Source organism: Pelodiscus sinensis, chromosome 4 (assembly GCF_049634645.1).
Source record: "Pelodiscus sinensis isolate JC-2024 chromosome 4, ASM4963464v1, whole genome shotgun sequence".
Taxonomy (NCBI): Eukaryota; Metazoa; Chordata; order Testudines; family Trionychidae; genus Pelodiscus; species Pelodiscus sinensis.
In genome coordinates, this window is record NC_134714.1 from 24,420,102 (window position 1) to 24,438,477 (window position 18,376).

General features: G+C 38.8%; 1 protein-coding gene across 9 annotated transcripts in view; it reads right to left on the bottom strand.

The window, feature by feature from the left end:
- The window catches only part of EML1 (EMAP like 1), a 169,777-nt gene that overhangs the window by 46,409 nt on the left and 104,992 nt on the right, over positions 1-18,376 (bottom strand). For 6 of the 9 annotated variants that reach the window (XM_075926585.1, XM_075926588.1, XM_075926584.1 and 3 more), the window contains 4 exons: positions 16,156-16,288; positions 8,217-8,279; positions 3,216-3,350; positions 1,447-1,475 (listed from right to left, as the gene is read on the bottom strand). In XM_075926585.1, coding sequence (XP_075782700.1) covers positions 1,447-1,475; positions 3,216-3,350; positions 8,217-8,279; positions 16,156-16,288 — 360 coding nt within the window. The remainder of the gene's footprint in view (positions 1-1,446; positions 1,476-3,215; positions 3,351-8,216; positions 8,280-16,155; positions 16,289-18,376) is intronic. The other 3 variants (XM_075926586.1, XM_075926589.1, XM_006123776.4) reach the window with 1 other exon arrangement.

Consider the following 18,376-nt stretch of genomic DNA (forward strand, 5'->3'; position numbering starts at 1 on the left):
CACAACTGTAAATGTAACATTATAGACATTATTTTCTTTTCTAAAACATAAGGCTACGTCTATAGTGCAACACTATTTTGGGATACCACATCTCTACATATCTTTACAGAAAGCTATCCCACATCTTTACAGAAAGCCCATTATTTCGGGCTTGCTATTCCAACATCCCTGAAAACGTCATTCCATGAGAAGTAAGGGATGTTTAAGAATAGTGGGTTATTTTGAAATTTGTCACTGTGTAGACAGAGCCAAATTACAAAATAAACTATATTGAAATAAGATTGAAATAAGATGCACAATTTGAGTAGCTCAAATTTAGTATCTTATTTCGAGCTATGGTGCAGTGTAGATGCACCCAAAGTGTCCCCATGAGGTACTGGGCTATGATCCAGAGAAGCAATAAGCACATAAGTAGTCCCAGTGAAGTCAACAGGTCTATAGAAGTAAGGCATAAGCTTATGTGCTTTGCTGGGCTGTACCTTGATTATCAGCGCAAAAAACAGAAATCCTCCATCTTTAACTTAAATTATTATTATAGTCTTCTTTGTCAAAAGAATATTGCTGTACTAAAGAAAACAAACCTGCAATAGTACCATGAATCTTGTCACCCTGAGTTCAAAGACTTGTATCCACCTGACAGCAATTTAAGAAAAACTAAGATATGTTCCTTACTGGAAGGTTAGTAGTTAAATTCCTGGACTGTCGTGCTTCTTTTGAAAGAAGGCGTTCTTGAATGTAAATAGGGCTTCTTCAAAAGAGAGCATCCAGACTCACTGGGTGCTTTCTTTCGAAAAGCGGCTTGCTCTTTCGAAAGTTCCGCGTGCAGTCTAGACGCTCTCTTTCGAAAGTATCTTTCGAAAGAGCCTCTTTCGAAAGAGGCTTGCAGTCTAGACATAGCCTAAAAGTGCTATAATATGGGTGGAAATTGGGTAAATATTACATTTTATTAATATCAGCAGAACTGACTTAAATGGGGCCTGGATGTTGTATAGTCTTGCCTTAATCTTTGTATTCATGCCAGTCAGTGTGAAAGAAGCTATTTTAATATATTTATATATATATTTGCATGTATATGCAACCACACTTTAAGTTGCAGCCCTCGACATGTGCTGTGAGTAACATTCTGGCCCCGGAGCTTCCAAAGTTGAATAGTCCTGCCCTGATACATTTGTTAGTCTTTAAAGTGCCACCGGACTCCTTTATGTTTCTATTGGGTAAGAAGGTAGTCTCCATTTTCATGGCTTATTATTCTTGGTCTACTTGCCAAAAAGGATTTCAGTCATAATACAGATGCAATGTCCACTAGGATCTAGATTGAATGACCGATTCATTTAAAGCTACAAGTGGCCTGTAAGTGAAAGGTTCCCTGATAAATCACCATACAATAAAAACTGTATCAGCATGCAAGTTCTCTTTGGGAATGAAGAAAAATAAAACAGAACCTACCTGCACTGAACATTGGTTCCTTGGGTTTGCTGTGAAAAAAATCAAGCAATTTTCTTTTATAGTTTGCCATGAACACAATACTTTTCATATGCCATAGTAACACTTCATATAATTTTATAAAATCAATTCATTAAAAATCACATACAACATGTGGACACGGTAAAAATAACATTTTTCCTTGTGATACCCTGCTCACAGATACCAAAACATTTTGTATATTTCCCATACAATCATTTTCACTTCCCTAGGGTCCAAGCCTCACTTCCACTAAGTGTCAATTTTTTTTCTTTTGAAAATCTAATCCAACTGTGACAGACATTAAGAATCTTTAACACATACAGCAGCCCATCATAATTTTGTCCATCAGCCATAAATGATGATTATTTCAAAAACAGTGTACAACTACACATACAAATATTATATTTTAAAGAGTTTCTGTAAATCAGTGTGACAGCGGGCCTGGGTCAATGTCCATAAATCATAGTTTATTGACAAAAGAAAAAACATAATTGGGGGAGTATATAAGAAGTCTGTTCATAAGTGTGTACAGTAACTAAAGTAGTCTGTGAAAGGTAGTACAGGTTGAACCCCCCTGGTGTGGCACCCTTGGGACTTGACTGGTCTTAAACCAGGGAATTTGCTTAGCCAGGGGAGATCGGTGCTGGCCACCTTGCTGCCTCCTCCATAAATGTATCAAGCTCAATCTTAAAATAGGCTAGGATTTTTGCCCCCTCCTGCTCTTGGAAGACTATTCCAGAATTTAACTTCTCTGATGGTTTTCCATTCCTCTGATCATTCTAGTAGCCCTTCTCTGCACCTGTTACAGGCTGAATTCATCTTTTTAGACAGGGAGACAAGAAATGTACAGTATTCCAGATGAGACCTCACCAGTTCTTTGTATGGGCTAGATTAGTAGATCTTCACTGTGCTGTCTCATAATTTTTGGTAACCAATTTGTATAGAGAAGGCAACAAGAAGTTAAGGAAAGTAGAGAAAGGAAGGAGTGCAAAGTGACAGTATTTACTGAAACTGCTTCCACAGAAAGCTAATTTGTTGAACATGTTCAACAGAGCAACAGAATCATCAGCTCTAAGTTGAATCTCACAATCTAGAAGATAACAATGGATCTGAGTGGTAAATCTGTTCACTATTAGCTAAGGCAACATCAGTGTCACCACCCAGAGGCAAATTAGTTGGATTCTTGTTAGCTTGAGATCTTTCTTCCTTATGTTAATTTTTGGATCTAGTAATTTACGCTGTCTCTTGGCTCGTAACTGAATCTTTTTCCGATCTCCACTTCCTTAGATGTAATCAGATCAGAGGAATCCAGAAACTCTCTCTCTCTCATGAACTGGCTCACAATGCTTCTATAATAAGTATGAACAGTCACTTTAAAAATCTGCTTATGTATCAGAAAGATCAGATATGATGCCTGAGCCAAGTGATTGTATTTTCCAAAGAGGAAATCATGTGAAGTAGCATAAAGAAATCTAAGCTTTTTTTGGCATTACTGTATTCAACTCAAATTTCTCACACAGATCCTGGTTTGGAATACAATAAGGAAAACAAAATGTGTAATCTCATTTTGAAAAAAAATTTAGATAACAGAATACTTTACAATTGTCCTCTGTTCAAAACAGTATAGACATCTCATTTATGATTCCTGTATCATTAGAAAATCCAACCATTCAGTAGCTGCTTTTAAAACTAATAACTTCATATTAGGGCAGTCAGGGCAGGAAGAAGGGAAACATTAAAAACACCCTTACTTTTCACTGTTCTTTTTACCACTAGAAGAACTGCTAGTGGATCCAGTGCGATTGCGACTGCCTTTGGAATCTCCGTAGCTTTCTCTTCTACCTCCTGGGGACACACGTTCAGCTGAGCTGGTTCTTTTGACAGTACTAGCAAAAAAGGGAGTAAGTTATTATAGAAAAGGATTTTGGCAAGCTATACCTCAGAAAGTTTAACCACTTTTATTTCTAAGAGCATTAACATACCTGTTTACCAAATTACTTTCTATTCTAGAAAGTAATTTAGGATGCTCAGAACTGACCTGCAGCAATTAGAATATTTTGCTGGGTATCTACTGCAATAAATCAACATGGCTACCTTTTTGCTTATTTTCCCATCTACAAGATGTGCTATGCCAGCACTGATGCCAGTTGGAATATCTATTGCTCAAGAATATGCAATACACAGACTTCTGAAGCAGAATATTAGTGAGACCGCCACATTTCCAATTTTTGTTTCGCAATCCAAACTATTTACATGTAGAGAATGGACTGGTAGATCTAATAAGAAAGCATAACATGACATTCCCAGCTAGATTACAAATAATTCTCAAACTAGGTCACATTGTGAACATTAATAAGATGACCATGTCTCTTCACATCCACTCAGTATCAAATATTCTACTGTGCTTTCAACACAGTTTTAATATACCTAAAGGAAATGAGTAAGCTGAGGCCTCTCAAATATTTCTAAAATTTTAATCATTATCTTATTGACAGATGATACTCCAACTTCAACATTTATGAAAAAAAAGCACAGATCCTAAAAAGGTGTTGTTCTCCCCTTTTCTCTAAGAGGGGGTTCTCAGAGAGCTAATCTCCTCTTCAAACCTTCCTTTCTGCAAACATCTGTACCAGGAGGGGTTTGCATCACATTTTAGTGTTCCCTCAGCATACTGCTCTCTTTAGCAAGATGGAAGGTTGTTTTAGTAACTAGCTGAATAGATAATCACCAAGATTTTACATTTAAACAGGGAAAAATATAATTGTGGTCACTTCACCAACTTGCCAGATTTCAACCACTATTCATTAGCTTCTAAGATGCCACCTAACCAACCATTACTGATGGTATGTCTACACTTGCACCCTAGTTCAAACTAGGGATGCAAATATAGGCATTCGAAATAGTCAATAAAGCAGGGATTTAAATATAAAAAAATTAGGAGTAACGTTAGTTCAAATCAAGGGGTTTGGTTCGAACTAACGCGTCCCAGCGCGCACTTTCACTTTTGAAACTGCTGTTGATCGGAGTAACGCGCCAGCGAAATCATGCTAATGAAGTGTGGAATATTTAAATCCCGCTTCATTGACTATTTCGCATGCCTATACTGTATTTGCATCCCTAGTTCGAACTAGGGTGCAAGTGTAGACATACCCTGAGAAAATGTATGCATTTATGTTAAGTTCTACATGGTCAGATACATCAGACGCTTGCTGGAACGCTTTATGCCACCTAACATATTCTCTGTTTTGGAGCACCTGACAGTGGTGCAAATTGTTTTGGGTACATTTTGGTACAAAAATCAACCATAATGCAAATTATTAAGTTGAAGTAAGAATATTCGTTTGGGTGATGAAATAACAGAAAATGTGTGGGTTGCTAAGCTGCAAAGGTAAATGAGAAAAATAAATTGCCAACAAGCAAGTGATGGTAGTGAGGGATAAATCTTGCCTTCACAACAGAACCTAGTACATCATATGCTGGCCCTAGATGAAAGGGATAATGAAGGAACACTCAAAGAAAGCTCCTCCAACCAATTCTATAAAATATTGGCAGCCAGAAAATAAAGTAAACATTTTAATTCATAATATAGTCTATTTTAATATCTCTCCATTCCTTTACTTGGATGAGTTGCCCCATGAATTCCATTGCATAAAATTAAGCCTATGAATAAGTTTTTGTAGGATCAGGGCCCATATTTATTACGTTCACTAGCTATAGCATAAAAAAGTAATGTTACTTAATGGTACTAAGTTACGCCTTTAAAGGTGCAACTTATTGCATTAATGTTAGATAATTTGTAAGTTACAGAGCACATTTTAAATGTCAAAAACTTAGAAACAAATATTAAATAGCTATAGAGTTGTGGACAAAAGTAAAAATGAAAAGTTTAAAACACAAAATCATGTTTTCTTTCTGGAGAAAAACGTTTCATTTAAATAGTATATTAACACAGCAGGATAAACAATTTTCTTAAATAAAAATATTTTATACAATTAAATTGTCATTAATGTTTGAATATAATTTAAATATATGAATAATTTTAATTTTAATTTCATTTGTACTCAGCCTGAAAACAAAAAATTACCAGGACAATAGAAATGACATTATGAATGCTTTCTTTTAACTAAAGCATTGTCTTCAGTTAAAAAAAAATGCATGGAAACTTGAGAAGTTTGAACCTTATTCTTAGAAAAGTTCCCCGTAAAACTGATGACTAAATATGATATTGCTATTGACAACTGTTATTTCATTAATAATGACATATGTTAGACATTGATATTAATGCATGCATTCTAATACATCTCTTGTGCATTCTTGATTATGATTATGTGCTAAAATCTAACCTCAGTTATATTTATGAATAGAAAATAAGAGAAAACCACAAGAAAAATAAGAGAAAATGCTCTTTTAATGGACATTTCCTTTAGCATATCATGTATTTTTCTTTCAAGACGACATTTCCACTAGGGATGTAAACATTAGGTTAACTTAACATTTAGCTGGTTAGCAGACTATGTAGGATCTCTGACCCTGGGGCAACTGCTGCCATCAGTAGCAGGAGGTTCCTGGCCCTGGAGCCAAAGGGCTTCAGTAGGCTCCTCAGCAAGCCATACGCAGGGGGCTGCTCCTGGGCATTGGTTAACTGGTACCTGGTAAACATCACTCAGTAAAAGTGATGGTTACCAGGTAACTGTTTAACCTGTTGTCTGCTCACATCCCTAATTTCTACTGTCCAATCTCGCTGCTTCCTCTCACCACTTGAAATTGCTATTTTAAACCAAGCCCCTACTACCCTACCTCCACCCCCACCCCACAGGACTTTTGATGCCAAGAAACATGGCACAGTAGCCGGCAGACTCCACATTGCAGCCGTGACAGCCCGGGAGGCGGGTGGGGGGAAGGTGGTACAGAGCTTGGGACAGCAGCGTGGAGGCTCCCGGCTGGGTTTATGTGGCAGCTCGGGGACTCCCAGCTTGACTTACGTGCCAGCAGCGGGCTCCTGGGGACCTGGAGTGCAGTGCCCGACTGCCTGGAATCTGGTTACCCTCACAGAGAATCATCCCCCTCCCCAGCAGCTGCACTTACTGCGGCTACCAGAGCACCCCCAAGCTGCACAGGAGAGCCATCACACCTGTCGGCTCCTTCCCTTCACTCCCAGTGGGCGGACGGGTAGCCCTGGGCTCTGCAGGCAGGGCTGAGGCAGTGAGCAGCGCAGATGGGACCACATGGGGGAGAGATCAGGACGGTGGCCCCCCACACTGCTGCTTTCCCCACTTCAGCAAGCTGTAGTGACCCAGAGCACCACATGCACACCTCACTACCTGTACCTCATGTGGGGTGAGCAGGCACCCCTGTGCCTCCCCAGCTGCCAGGATTAGAGCTGGGCCTGGGCTCGCGGGGGAGGGAGTCAAAGGACCCTGGCTCATGGTGGAGGGGGAGAAAGGGACCCCGGCTCGCAGGGGGAGAGGGGCACAGGACCCTGGCTCACGGGGGAGAGGGTCAAAGGGAAAACGAGTCCGGGCTGGTGGAAGGAGAGGGAAAAGGGGTCCAGACTGGCGAGGGTTGGGGAGAAGAGAGAAGGGGCCCATGCTGGCAGTAGGAGAGGGAAGGGAGAAGGAGCCCGGGCTGGCAGGAGGAGGGGGAAAGGGAGAAGGAGCACAGGCTAGGGGAGGCAGGGAGGGAGAAGGTACCTAGACTGGCATGGCCACAGACCAGCCCTCCCTGGTGGCCAAGAGGGGGAGCTGGGGTTGTCACAAGAGGGGGTTTGGTGAGCACTTTGAGCAGGGGACACAGCCCTCCTAGTAAGTTTTAATTTAATATGTAAAATTTTACTTATCAATTGTAGTACATATTCATGCTTCTTAAAATAAGAGATAAGTGGTCAAAGGGAAAAGTCAATGAAATAAAGGATGGTCCTTTAAAAAATAAAGGATGTGTGATCATCCTACCTATGAAACGGCTATTATTTTATAGGACCCAAGAGAATGCTAAGCATTTCATAGAAGAAATCAGTCCCTGCCACAGTGAATTTACAATTTAGATTTTAGACTTGACACAATGAGCAATAGTGACAGGCAATAGAGAAGTGAAGAGGCAAGAAAAGATGAGGGATATAGTAACACCATCACACTGTTAACACAGTTTAGGCATGCACATATTTTGGTAGGTGTAATAGATTATTTTTATATAATTTAAAATTAAGATACTGCAGTGAACACTATTGACCTACTTATTCTGGACACAGCAAACATACGTACACTTCAAATGGAATTTAAAGAAGAAGCATAAGTATCACATAAAGGATACTGACTTACAGGGCTGTGTAAGAATGAAAGTCTAGAATTTGGCCATCAGGATTAGTCTTAAGAAAAGGTAGATTTTAATGGTACAACACCAGGATAAAAAAGTTTTATTATAAGTACAATACTTAGGAATCAAGGTGCAATAAGGCAGTATGTTAGAAGGAATTTGCATAATGAAAAATCTTCACTATAATGGAGATAGTGTTAGCACGAAAAGTAGAGGTATCATTATTGAATTAATTACTGTCTAAAAGTCCTAGTGTACTTAAACATATCAGTTATGAATATACATTGCAAAATTTGTTTCTGAAAATACTAAAGGTTGCAATAATTACTCTAATTACATATGATATAACCATCACTAAAATAATCCCCTCGAGAGGACAGAGCTATGACAGAAGGGAAAAACTACTGAACTATGACACTACAATACTACTAAGAATCCCTCACCTTAGAGTAGTTTTTTTCAGTTTGCATGCATTGAGAAGACTCACAGACCTGTTTAATCCATGACTGAGAGGTGCATAAACAAAGCAGAATAACAGTGAATACAAGTATGCAAGCAAGACACATTTAAAACAAACTTACAATTAAAGACACACATAATTGCACATTCAAGATATGAAATTACATGCAAGGGTGAAATATCATGGATTTTATTGACTCCTCAGTCAGATATGTGGTCAGCTCAAACTATTTCCAAGTTTCAGAGGGGTAGCCGAGTTAGTCTGTAACAGGAAAAACTTAAAAAAACAACAAATAGTCTGGTAGCAATTTAAAGACTAACAAAACATGTAGCTGGACTTCCAACACTCCGGTCATCTGAAGAAGTGGGCTGTGCCCACGAAAGCTCATGATACCGGCTACATGTTTTGTTAGTCCTTAAAGTGCTACCAGTCTATTTGTGGTTTTTTATGTATGTACAGTCCAAAAATATATCTTTACATGACATGAATGTGTAGCAATACTCTATATGCTGACCATCTCTGTAATTTCAACAGCCTACATTCTCTTGAAAACACACACACACACACACACACACACACCCCCCCTCCCTCAGAGTGGTGCAGTAATGGTAAAAATATTTAAGATAGTTGCATTGGTCAGAGATGAAGTCACAAGGGAGATAAACAACATTATCTTGCATAAAATAATTTTACAGATATTTGAGAGGGTTTAAAACACTGGAATACTTTTAGTATCCTTATACTAGGAAAACAAGATATTGCATATTTACCATAAGTAACTTTACAGTACTGTACTCAGAAGAAGAAAATACCTAAAAGTTCCCTGAAATAGCTTTTCTATTAAAAAGGTCACTACTTTAAAATTTGGAACTTTCCAGGACTAGAACAAGTACAACTCTACCCTGGCTGGAAAGTATTTCCTAAAAAGCATAAAAGTGCCTATTTCTAGACATACATGGTCCCAAAACACTGGTGCTTAAGTCCTGTCCAGAGCTGACAGCAGCCCGATGTGAATCAAAGACCAATCTAAATGGGCAGGATGGGGGCAGAATTAGGAAACTTTTATAACAGGCTATTTAAAGAGTGGCAGATATTTGAAGTTGCTCAGAGGTTGGCAATATTATAGGAAGTCTGGGGGGAAATGCATAAATAAGTGTGGTGGCCAAAAGATATCTGACAAATTAATTCATCATATATATATGAATGGATATGTTAAGCATATTATGACTGCACGTTAGACACTTAGACATTTATAAACAAAAATGAAGTGTTTTGCTAACTAAAAGAGAAATCAGTGCTGCTAAAGTTAGCTTGGCTAATCAGGGTGGCTCTAGGAGAAAATATTGTAGTGACCTTACTGAAATCTCCAAAGTTTATTTTGGTGTAATTCCATTGACAGTGATGAAGTTACCTTGTTGTACAAATGTCAGAGCAGAGAATCAGGCTTGCTGTATCTATATTTAAATTCCCGCGCAGATCCAAAATTTATATCTGCATCCGCAAAAATGAGCCACAGATATCCTCACCGACATCTGCAGATGTGGCTACTCGCAGATATAAAGTGGATATCCATAAATTTGCAGGGCTCTAGATACAAAATTTGTGTCTGCATCTACATGCACATCCACAAAAATGAGCTGTGGATATCTGCAGAGATAAAGTGCATATCTGTAGATTTGCAAAGCTCTATCTAAATTTACACTAGAATTTCTCTCCCTTTCCCTCCCTCCCCTTTTTCGCCTAAATAAAACAGAAATCTCCTAATATTTAAGTTGAAGCTGAGCTGTTGGACCCACAATTTGAATGTTTAAATCAGAAAATCTGACAAACCCAATTAAGTTACTTTTAAATGGTATACAATTTAGTAAAAATGCTAACTAAAGTTACAGACAGTCCCCGGGTTACGTACAAGATAGGGACTGTAGGTTTGTTCTTAAGTTGAATCTGTATGTAAGTCGGAACTGGCATCCAGATTCAGCCGCTGCTGAAACTGATCAGTTTCAACAGCGGCTGAATCTGGACACCAGTTCTGACTTACATACAGATTCAACTTAAGAACCCCAGGCGTCCCCAGGTCAGCTGCTGCTGAAACTGATCAGCAGCTGATTCCAGGAAGCCCGGGGCAGAGCAACTCTGCCTCGGGCTTCCTGTAGTCAGCCGCTGGTCAGTTTCAGCAGCGGCTAACTTGGGGACGCCTGGGGCAGAGCAGCTCGGGTGCTGCTGGGTTGGTCCAGTAGCGCGGCCGCTCCTCGGCGCTACTGGACCAACCCAGCAGCACCCCAGCTGCTCTGCCCCAGGCGTCCTGATTCAGCCACTGCTGAAACTCAGCAGCAGCGGCTGAATCAGGACGCCTGGGGCAGAGCAGCTGGGGTGCTGCCGGGTTGGTCCAGTAGCGCCAAGGAGCGGTACTGCGGGACCAACCGGCAGCGCCCCACCTGCTCTACCACAGGCCCCGGGCTTTGCTCCACGTCTCCCTGGTCTGCTGGGGGGGGCACTAGCTGCGTTTCCCCCCCCCCCCAGCAGACCAGGGAGATGCGGAGCAAAGCGGCGGAGGACCCGGGCCGGACCAGGGAGACGCCGAGCAAAGCGGCGGAGGACCCGGGGCCGCTTCCAGATCAGCTGGAAGCGCCGCGGGTCCGGCCGGGTCCTCCGCGGCTTTGCTCGGCGTCTCCCTGGTCTACAGACCAGGGAGACGGGGAGCAAAGCCGCGGAGGACCCGGCCGGACCCGCGGCGCTTCCAGCTGATCTGGAAGCGGCCGCGGGTCTGGCCCCGGGTCCTCCGCTGCTTTGCTCCTCGTCTCCCTGGTCTGCTGGCTCCCCCAGCAGACCAGGGAGACGGGGAGCAGCTTTTCTCGCCCCGGAGGAGGCGGGCGGCAGGATCAGGCGTCCCGCCGCTCCGGTCCTCCGGGGCGAGAAAATCCACGTTCGAAACTGCAGATCCGACATAAGTCGGATCCTCGTAACTCGGGGACTGCCTGTATTACAATATTTAAGGAGAATATATTTTCACACTTTTGACTAACATGCTCCCTTACCTGCATTTATATTTGAATAAATTACAGGAACCGCTTATATGGTTTTAATTGTATTATACCTGTGAGTGTGATACATTATTATCTTCTAATGATGGAAATGCAATGAAATAGATTGCATAATATTACCACCCAAAGTTTACTCTAGACACAATTTTTGTGTTTATATTCCATTTATTTAAAAACTTTTTTCTTGATAGTTAAGAGTATTAAAACAGAAGAATTGAAACTACATATTGATTTTGTATCTATGCCAGTTTAAAATCATTGTTGCTCCAGTATAGAATGTAGGACATTAATTTCAAGAGACTGACCAATTTCTCAGAGAGCCTGGGTTGCTAGCTTGGAAGCAACAGGAATTTATCATATTAAAGGATTTTATACTCTATACAAAACCATGCTTTTTATAGTGTTCTTTTTTGTATGAGTTTCTTTATTTTGATCACTAGTCATCATAGTTTTACCTTACTGTAATATCTTACAATCTCCTGAAGCAGAGAATGAGTGACTATTTCTTTTTAAAAGGTAAGGTACAGGCTATATACTGCACAAGAATCCCTACTGAGCAAGATATGGCTTGTATACTTTTCTTCTACATTTTCTGTTTTTACTTTTGTCTAATAGAAACCAAACTATTCCAAATCAGCTCTAAAATTTAGATTTTAATTGGGAACACTAAGCATTAACATTCTGTGGTTGACTGCTTCCAAGCACAACATTTATATTAATTATTGATCCTCAAAATACTTTGCATAGGGTGAGAATAAAAATCAATTGTTCATAACATAAAATTCTCCTTGTATTCTAAATTAGAATTTCAAATAATATTCCATGCACATACATGCTGTTCAGAATAATACAGGCAGTATTCCAAACACTGATATTCAAAAACATCCAAACATTTTCCTTTATGGTACTGTAAGTAATTTATACCTATATAGCAATTTCAATGAAATCCTCAGATATAAGGTGCTAGAGCACAAATATTAGAGCTGGATATTGAAAAGTGCTAAGTATTCTCAACTCTGAGATCAGTGTCCTTATTAATGAATTAAATCTTATAACAGCCATGTCTGAATGGCAGGTGTCACACTGAATTTACCAACAGGGAACCAAGGCACCAAGTCATTTATATAAGACATTTAGGGAGTCTTTAGTAGAGCTTGAATAAAAATCTGTGAGTTTCAGTTCAATGACAAAGACACAAGTCTCTTATTCCCCTCCTCCATCATACATTCCTGATAGTATAAGAAGTCACTTCCAATCCAAAAATTAATTACCACATTAGAAACATGGGTAAATTCTAAACCACATCTCTTTACTATGGTAAAGAGAATAAGGAGGGCAAGTTTGGGTCCAAATGAGTTAACCACCAAAATGTAAATACAATTTAAAAGAAACTGATGTCAAAAGACATGTTAACTCAGTTTCAGTTGTCCTAAATTGCGAGCAGGACTATAAATTAGGGATTCTTGAGATCTAATATTTGCTCTAATGCAGTCTTGAGCAAGACAACTCCAATAATGTCATTTCTAGTCAATTTAAAAAAAAATTAAAAGTAGTTTCAGGTATGAACTCCGCCTCCAAATCCTTGCCAATTCTGTGATTTTTACAATAATATACTTTTTGTTGTTTAAAAAATATCTCTCTTCCCGCAGGGTACGTCTAGACTACAGGCTTTTGTCAACAAAGACTTTGTCGACAGATACTGTCGACAAAGCTTCTGTCGACAAAGAGCGTCTAGACTGCATCCAGTTCCATCAACAAAGCAAGCTGCTTTGTCAACATGAGAGTGTAGATGCAAAGGACAGAGTAGATGCAATAACGCCTCCTGTCAACAGAACTCTGTCTACAAAAGGCATTATTCCTTGCAGAATGAGGTTTACCGATGTCGACAAAACTGCCGAGTTCTGTTGACGTTATGTCGACAGAACTCGGCGGTAGTGTAGACGTAGGTATAGTTTTGTTGACAAAATTCCACTTTTGTCAACAAAACCCTGTAGTCTAGACACACCCTAAGAAAGCATGAAAGATCTGTACCAACAAAGGAAAATGACTAACTATCCAGGGTAAACAGCAATAAAGAACATACACAAAGTACAGTCAGACACACAACAAACTGAAGAATACATTTTTCAGCCATAGTAATCCTAAGAATCAGTTATAAATATCAATAATAAGTTTAAAAAAATTCAGACAAAAGTACAATTTGTGTCCCTTCAATGTTTCTGACAATGTCAGCATCTTTAAAATGGGTATTATAATAATTCCCTCTCTCACGTGGTTTCTTTAAAATTACATATACTATATAAAATGAAACAACCATTAAGCTTCTTAATGCAAATAAGTTATGTAAAATATAGTTCCTTTTTGCTGACACATTTTCAATTCTATCACACACATGCTCTTAAAATTTGAATATGGAATGGTTCACTATTAATGCTAGGGACGTGAAGGACTAGTTGACTATCCAATAAGCAAATACTTATCAGATAGTCGACAGGTTAGTTGACTAGCCACTCCCCCCGACCTTGCTGCCTCTATCAGAAAAAGGAAACTAGGGGGCGTGTGCAGACGGGGTGCTTCAAAGAGGCAATGTGCTAAGAGCCTGGAGCCAGACCCCGGGCTCCACATGGCACTGGGGCTTTGAAAAGCCGTGTGCAGCCCGGGGCCAGCTAGGGTGTCCCCAGGCTGCACGTGGAGTTTCGAAGCAGCACCACGTGGAGCCCAGGATCCGTTGGGGACTCCCCTGCAGTGCTGCATGGAGCCCAGGGCCAGTGGGAGAGTCCCCAGCTGACCCTTGGCTCCATGCAGTGCTTTTCCCTTTGAAGTGTAGCAACAGCCCTAAGTGTAGCAACACTTCAAAGGCAGAGGCACCCTATGGACTAATTGAATAGTCGATGCAAAATGCATCGACTATTTGATTAGTCAATTAGTCAATATTTAACATTCTTAATAAATGCACAACATTTTATATATAAATGAACTCATTTTTCTGACTATTAATATGCATAACATGCTTATTTAGAATAAAACTACTCCAGATATTGAATATCTGAAGCATATGTAGCTGCCAACTGGCAAATTTGAACCTGAGACCTCTGGAGCTTAGTATAGGAGCCTCTATCCTTTGAGCTAAAAGTGAGTTGGCTCTCAGCTCATGCTGTAGAGGTCTCTTGGTCAGATCTGTTGCTGTAGTCTAAGTGCCACTGCACAGGATAGTCAACCACACCAGGTGTGAGTTACACATAATTTATCATAAAAACTAAGAATCCTACAAGTTAGTTTAGGAGTAAATATCAGAAGCTTTCAGCAGTGGATAATAATCTAAAAAGTAAATCCAGTCTTCCTATCACAGTAATCCAATGACAAAGTAGCTCATGGCCAAGTGTACTTTTTTAAAACCCCTATTCCTCTTGAAGTTTAGTTGTGATATAAATTTCTGAAAATGGGTTAATTTTAATACTCATAGTAACTGCAAAATAAATGCATCTATGTGACACTCTTTTTTATTAGTGCTACAGAAAGAAATTATGATGAATAAAATTAAAAACCCTAAAATGCAATATATATTAATTGGTGTTATTTTACTTCTGAAACACTAAAATAGTTTTGCTTTTTTAAAATATTTTAAACATTCTGATTACATTTAAAAGGGTAAAATGCATCTTTCCTTCCCATCAGCAGGACTAGTTCAAAAAATCCTGCTGATCTTGCAACTGTAGCAAGCCCCCAGGTCATAGAGGCCCTATCTGAGCAAGGAAAAAAACAACAGTGTGATATTTCTTGATTCTATTTCTGGGTGGTGTAAAGTAGAAGCTGCTTTGTGCTGAGAGTTTTGTAGTTACAATAACTTGAGCATTCTGCATACTCAGCAACACTCCCCTTTTACTTAGTCAACTGCAGATTTCCATTATAGCACCCTATAGGTTTCCACCTCATGCATAATCAAAAACCTGTGCCCTCTGTATCCCTAGCTCCTTCTACAAACACAAGTCATTTCTGGACACACTGCTATTCTCATCTCAACAACCTGCTCTCCAGCAACTGGTATCACCACCAACCAATGCTGACTTGGCATTCAAGATAGGAGAATGCAGAAGGAGAAGTCATTCATACACAAAATCTTATGTTTTGCACAATAGGGAATAACAGACCAGCTCTGCAGTGCATCTCAGGTTTTCTTGAACAGAACCTGTAGCCTCCACCCTCTTAAATTTCCCAGAGCTTGGATATGCAATGGAATACACAAATATGCAGCATACCAGTTTTAAACTAAACCCAAGACATTTAAGTTATTTTTAAAGGGATTTAAATACATGTTAATAGTAATTAGCCAGAGCAGGGCTGTTTTCACTGGAATAAGAATTTTCTAGGCATGATTTAAAATAAGTGAATTTCCTTGTACAACACAGCAAATTAGATTTCTATATAAAATAATTTTACTAAGAAAAAGTGACAAATAGCATTATATGACTTTATTGCAGGACTGAAAGTTTTCCCCAGATTTTGTTTCTTCTACTGTGTATAACAAAGAGCTGTGGCACTACTTTTCAGAATGTGTTCTATAATCCAAAACAGAAATTTCCTACTCTTAATCTACCAGACCCCAGAATCAAGAAAAAACATAAATAATAAGATTAATCATTGTGTATTTCTGTGGTATTTATTGCAACAACAGTATGTTTGATTAACCTCTTATAAATGGAGAGGTGTTATAAGTATCTATAAAATTGTAAAACACTTAATTATCTAGATCATTGCTTTGAAAAGTGTTATCTAAAGAGAAAAAACCTGCACATATATGCTCTTATAAAAAGCATAACAATGGGACTTACTACTTTCTTAATTAGTTTAATAACCTTACACATATTTCAGGTTTCTCCATACCTTTTAGTTGATGGTGGCACAGTTTCCTTCCTAGATCCTGATGGGGAAGGGAGAGAGCCACTTGGTTTCTTTGGTAAGACGGTTCCATTATTAATAGTAGTCCTTAATGGCAATGTTTGCACCAACGGTCTAGCTGTAAGACAAGCAGATGGTAAAATCACAGCTTGCACTGAAAAGGCCAACATTTTATTTCTGCAGATAACAAAAAAGGTTACATATGTTACATATATTTCACAGACACTTTTGAAGTAAAGTAGGGATTAAAAATTAACCAGCAACAAATTAACTAAACTTTAGCTATAGCTGTATTTATTATAAGGAAATCATTTTAGAATCGGCTTCCTATAAGAATGTAAACTGAATATTTAACTAGTAACAAGTTACAGCTTGAATAATTTATTGCATTCAGAAATCTTTCAATATAATAAGCCTGTAGTCACATTTCTGAAATTTCATTTGCTATATCTCTGCTGCAAGGGGTAAATAATTGTTATTGTTAAACATATTCATAATGACATGAGTGAAATAACCTTTGTACTGCTTCAGGGTCTAATTCTGCAACTCTTAATATTGGCAGCTACTGCAGTTCAGTGGGACTGCTTAGTGAGCAAGTGCAGTATTAACCACAACCCTAAATCAGCCTACTCTCCAAAAAAATAAATCCACTTCCCTTGTAGATAGAGCATGTTCAATGTAGCACCAGAAAGGAAGGTGAATATCCAGATTCTAAACAACTGTTATAGTTAAAAGATTATTTATTATTCTGTTCTTAAATAATGAAGTTATTCAATGACGGCTATGCAACAAGCTCTCTCAAGGTCTATATACTGTAATAAAAACTTGCTTTTAAGTATGTGGTTTCATGTCTGACAACCCAGCAAATAGGGGAGATATATATGTTATATATTTATAAAGTGAGAAAATGCCACTGGAGTCAATAGAAGCATAGATTTTACTGAGATTCTCTACTCTCAAGTCATCTTGGCCAATAAAATCCACCCCACAATGTAGAAAAATAAATTCTACACACATTATATGTGGAATTAATTTTGGAGCTATATTTTATCAAAAATATTCAACTCAGCCATATGTTAGTTAATCAATGGTTAAGGTGTGAACAATAAAAATAGAATAAGTAGTAATTACAGTTAGAGAAAGTGTTTTGAAACAGCATATTTTAATGCCACAGCTAAATTTTAAACTGCTTAATTTATGTAAATAATTAGCACATATAAACTTAGTAACTTTCTTTATGTGTTTATATCCACTGCTTTCATCATGGCTAGTTCACTACCTACAGAAAAAAAAAGCAAGGAACTGAAATGTTCATAGAGCTGTCTGAACTTGGATGGAACTTCTCATAACTTTTGCTACAAGTTGTTTCAAGTTTTTCCCTTGCTTGGGGGTCTTCCTAACTGTGAGGGCAGTAGGAGCTACTGGCTGGGCTAGGTAACCTATAACCGTCTTTCTAAAGGTGACAAAATCTTTGAGTTTAGAGGAAGACATTAGCCAAAAGAAGGCATTTCCAGGAGATGTGAGATTCAAGAGGCATTCTTTTCCCTCTAAAATTAGTATCAAACCAATACTTCAGTGTGATTCTAAAACGTGTATTAGTTTTGGAAGCACCATCTTTCAGGGAAGCTATAAAATCCAGGTTTTACCACACATTATAATTAAGAGATTATTATTATTATTACTACGAGACCAGAAATGTAACTTACATCTCCTTGTAAAATTCCAGTTTTGAAAATTATATTCTGTTTATTTAAATTCTCCTGCCATTTTAAATCTTGCTTTAAAATGTTTGTAACTGTTTTAAACAGTTGCTATGCTTGGATCCCATCAAACAGTTTCTGTAAATATTTGATATATCCTGTTTGCAAACTATCTATCCAAGAAGATGCTATATGAAATGTAAACTAACCATCTTTAAGATGATGGAAAAAGCTACTCAGGTAGCAAGTCTCAGCTGCTGGGCACTTACACAATTGGCACCACTCTCCTGCATCCAAAAGTACACATGTGCAGGAAGCCCAGACGACTTCATGAGCGTTGGTCCCATGGGGACAGATGCTCTTGCAGGAAAATAAAATGTGTGTAATCTGGGAGATTTCACTCCTTTCCCTTACCAGAATAGCTAAATTCTGAAACAGAGACATATCAAGACCCAGCAAAGGAATCAATCATTGTTGGAAAAGCCTAGAAGGTTGTGGAAGTAGTC